We start from the raw sequence: 3,253 nt of genomic DNA, 5'->3' as shown, positions 1-3,253 counted from the left end.
TATATATATATATATATATATATATATATATATATATATATATATATATATATATATATATATGCCGCTGCAAGTTTGAAGTATCTCAAATGTTTCTGAACAATCATCTCTATTTTCTTCCCCTTCGATTTGTGAGTTATATGCATATTTGTTGTTGGTTGCTTTCGTCATTTTATGTGATTTTTTGCTTTTGAATGGTTACCTTCGTCTTTTATGGATTTTGATGAAAAGTTGTAGTAACGTAGTTTCGCTACAGTATTTCAAAATTTTTACTCAAGTTTCGAACTTCGATTTTTCTTGTAAGTGATTTTTTCGTGTTTACTAATTTATTTCGGTCAATTAATTAATAATGGTATGTTTGGTTTTTAATCTATTCCAGTTTGTCTTTTATTAATCCGTTTTTATGATGAAATTTATTAATTTAGAGATGTGAGTGGAATCCTGTTTATTGTTAAATTAAATTGCCTAATTTAAAGACTTTCAAAACCATTGCTGTCTAATTGTTTAATTTAAAGACTTTCAAAATCATTGTTGTGGAATAAATATTTCACAGAGTGGTACCGGCTTTGCTACTGCGGGATCCAGTCGATAAATCTCAGTCAAAAATACTTGTAGTGCACCACTTTGATCCAAAAAAAATTAAAATACGATATTACTTAAGTTGATGACTTTCATTTCCTTGCCAACTTGCATCAATAATGACACTTCTTCAATGTTTTCTGTTGCATTTATCCTTCACATTTGGTTCGAATAACTGCAGCATTGCAATGTCATTTTCCTATCTCATTTAAACCGTTCAATTGTTGTTGACCTGTACAAATTTGTGACTGGTATTGCAAAGAACAAGATACAGAACGCTTGCAAGCATTTTATGCTATTTCAGTTTTGAAACAAGAATTTACCGATTTCCCCCTATATGATTTAGGTGTACAAGAAATTAAAAATAGGTTTTTGTTAAATATTTTTCGTTTAATTTTCTCACATTTTTTTTTACCGTATATCTAAAGTACTTCCCCTCAATTCTCGAAGTTTGTTAGTCGTTTGTATTCCTTACTACTTAACATTCATCTTTTTCCTTGATAGTATCAACACAAAATATTTATGAATTCGTATTGTATTTTACAGATGTGGGACATCATGAAAAGTGCGGATCAATAAGTATCCAATTTGGTTAAGCGATTAATTGAGCATATTATCGCTGGACGATTAAAATGCTTTAAAAATTCAATTTTGAATTTTAAATTTGACTTTTCTATGATATTTACTATTTGCTTTTGATATTTATTATATTTTCACATTATGTCATTTTCGGTTTAATTTTATTAATTTAGTTAAGGTATTATTTCGGTTTGATCTGGTTTAATTCAGTTCATTTGTTTTACTGTATGCTATCAGCTATATTGCGACATTAAAAAAAATTGGTTACAACCATTTGAAATTTCAAAACTCCACTAAATTTCCCTATCCAGATTTTGCATTAACTTGTGCCCTATATAAAATAATTTTAAAAGATTCGCTATGTCTCTTTAAATCCCAAAAAGTTTTTATTCTGATTTTAGAGGAAATGCATTCCACCTTTACGCAAACTTGGATCCTCTTCAATGGTCTAGTTTATATTAGATGAAAACCATTGTGATATAATGCTTGAAAGTTCCAGAAATAGTAAACAAAGGAAAATTGTTTTATTGAAATCACTGATCACTGATCTCTAGAGCGAATTTCAAACGTTTGGATGATGACAACAATTTTAAGATAAAAATACTTTTTCCGAATGAAAATCAGTGAATGGATTAAATAATAATCAGTGCATGGATTAAACTAAAAGATACTTAAATATAATTTTAGACGATCATCATTTTCGGAATCTGATTCTTTTCCATGTTTCAAGTGTGGCTACGTCACGGTCAGAGATATCTTGCACTCTAGTCTTATCGAAATCTGGAGGATTGCCCCCTCTCTCCCTAATTCACCGGGATTTCGTTTTTTTGTATGATGTTTGAAGTGGCTTGGCATATGGCCGTAAGCTGAAATGACAGTGCGACATTTTAGCTGATTGAGGTTAGGCAATTTGATCTTCGGAAAACAAGATGGTTCAATTACAGTACTATCAGGATATATATAAAAAGGTATGAGACTTTATTAATTGATGGAGAGATATGATGCGATAAGTAGTCTGGTGATCTTAGTGATCCAACTAAAATTTTCATTTAGATGGAGTGTTAGTAATTAGTTATTTAGGTATATTGTAGTGATAATCAGGGGAATTTTAGGCTTTAAAATTAGATTGACTAGTTAGAGTGGATCAAAGTTAGGTTTAAAACTGATTATCAACAAATAGTTTAGTGCATTGTTCTTCAGCTTGTAACAGTCAGTAATCTATCGTTGGTATCATCGGTAATGAATGCTATACCGATACACGTGGGCTGCAGAGCTTATCTCTAATCCCGCTGAAGTTTTCCCCTTCAGCGATAATACTAATGTTAATATTGCTTCTGCCTGATATTTTTTTTTTAATTATAGAGAAATGTGAGTTGTCATTTATCAATAAACTTGAACCGGATGGTATGTAGAGGAGCTCGTCTGTTGCCATTGAATTCAAACAGGTAAATCGTCAGAAAATTATTATATTCATTATGCCATGCCTTTATTTGTTTTATAGTTTTGAACGAAAAGCAAAATCTAAATGCATAGCTATTAACCCAGCTGATAACTATAAGCTTTACAATAAACTCGATTATTAAAGAGAAAAGAAAGTTTGAAACATTTGTTCTTCGTTTACTTTGGAAAGAAATTAATTAAGATTAATTTTGATCACTCGAATTTGACTTATCGAATGTAGCATTCCGTAAATTTATTGATTTCATGACTGATGGTGTTTTAAAGCAACACAATTTCATATACTTGACGCTTTTCTAAATGTTCTCGTGCATTTTGTGATGTTTGATCTGTTGCGAAAAGAAGAACTGGATTTACCAATTGGAAATTCTTTACGACCTTCACGTGGTGCACTATTTAATGAGCTAATAACAGCAGTAGCAATCCACATATAAATAAGCATGCAAATATTAGCAAAGGATTCTTCCAATGTTGACTCATATTCATAAAAACAAGCTTATTATGTAAAAGACATTGATTAGGTGCTGCCGCATCTTCCTGCATTCATCCAGTGTGTGTGTGTGTGTGTGTGTGTGTGTGTGTGTGTCGTGTGTGTGTAGTGTGTGTATGTGTGTATGTATGTGTGTGTATGTGTGTG

General features: G+C 31.0%; 1 protein-coding gene across 1 annotated transcript; it reads left to right on the top strand.

Annotated features, from left to right (window-relative positions):
• Positions 1–349: 349 nt before the first annotated feature.
• On the top strand, positions 350–2,741 carry LOAG_13888 (hypothetical protein; the record flags this gene model as incomplete). Its single annotated transcript, XM_003149390.1, has 5 exons — positions 350–378; positions 1,846–1,987; positions 2,359–2,418; positions 2,521–2,603; positions 2,660–2,741. 5 exons carry the CDS (start codon positions 350–352, stop codon positions 2,739–2,741), a joined length of 396 nt encoding a protein of 131 aa, XP_003149438.1.
• Positions 2,742–3,253: the final 512 nt, after the last annotated feature.

The sequence above is a fragment of the Loa loa genome, assembly GCF_000183805.2.
Source record: "Loa loa unplaced genomic scaffold supercont3.804, whole genome shotgun sequence".
Classification (NCBI taxonomy): Eukaryota; Metazoa; Nematoda; class Chromadorea; order Rhabditida; family Onchocercidae; genus Loa; species Loa loa.
Note: the sequence above shows the minus strand (reverse complement) of the source record. Positions and strands in the feature narration are given on the sequence as shown.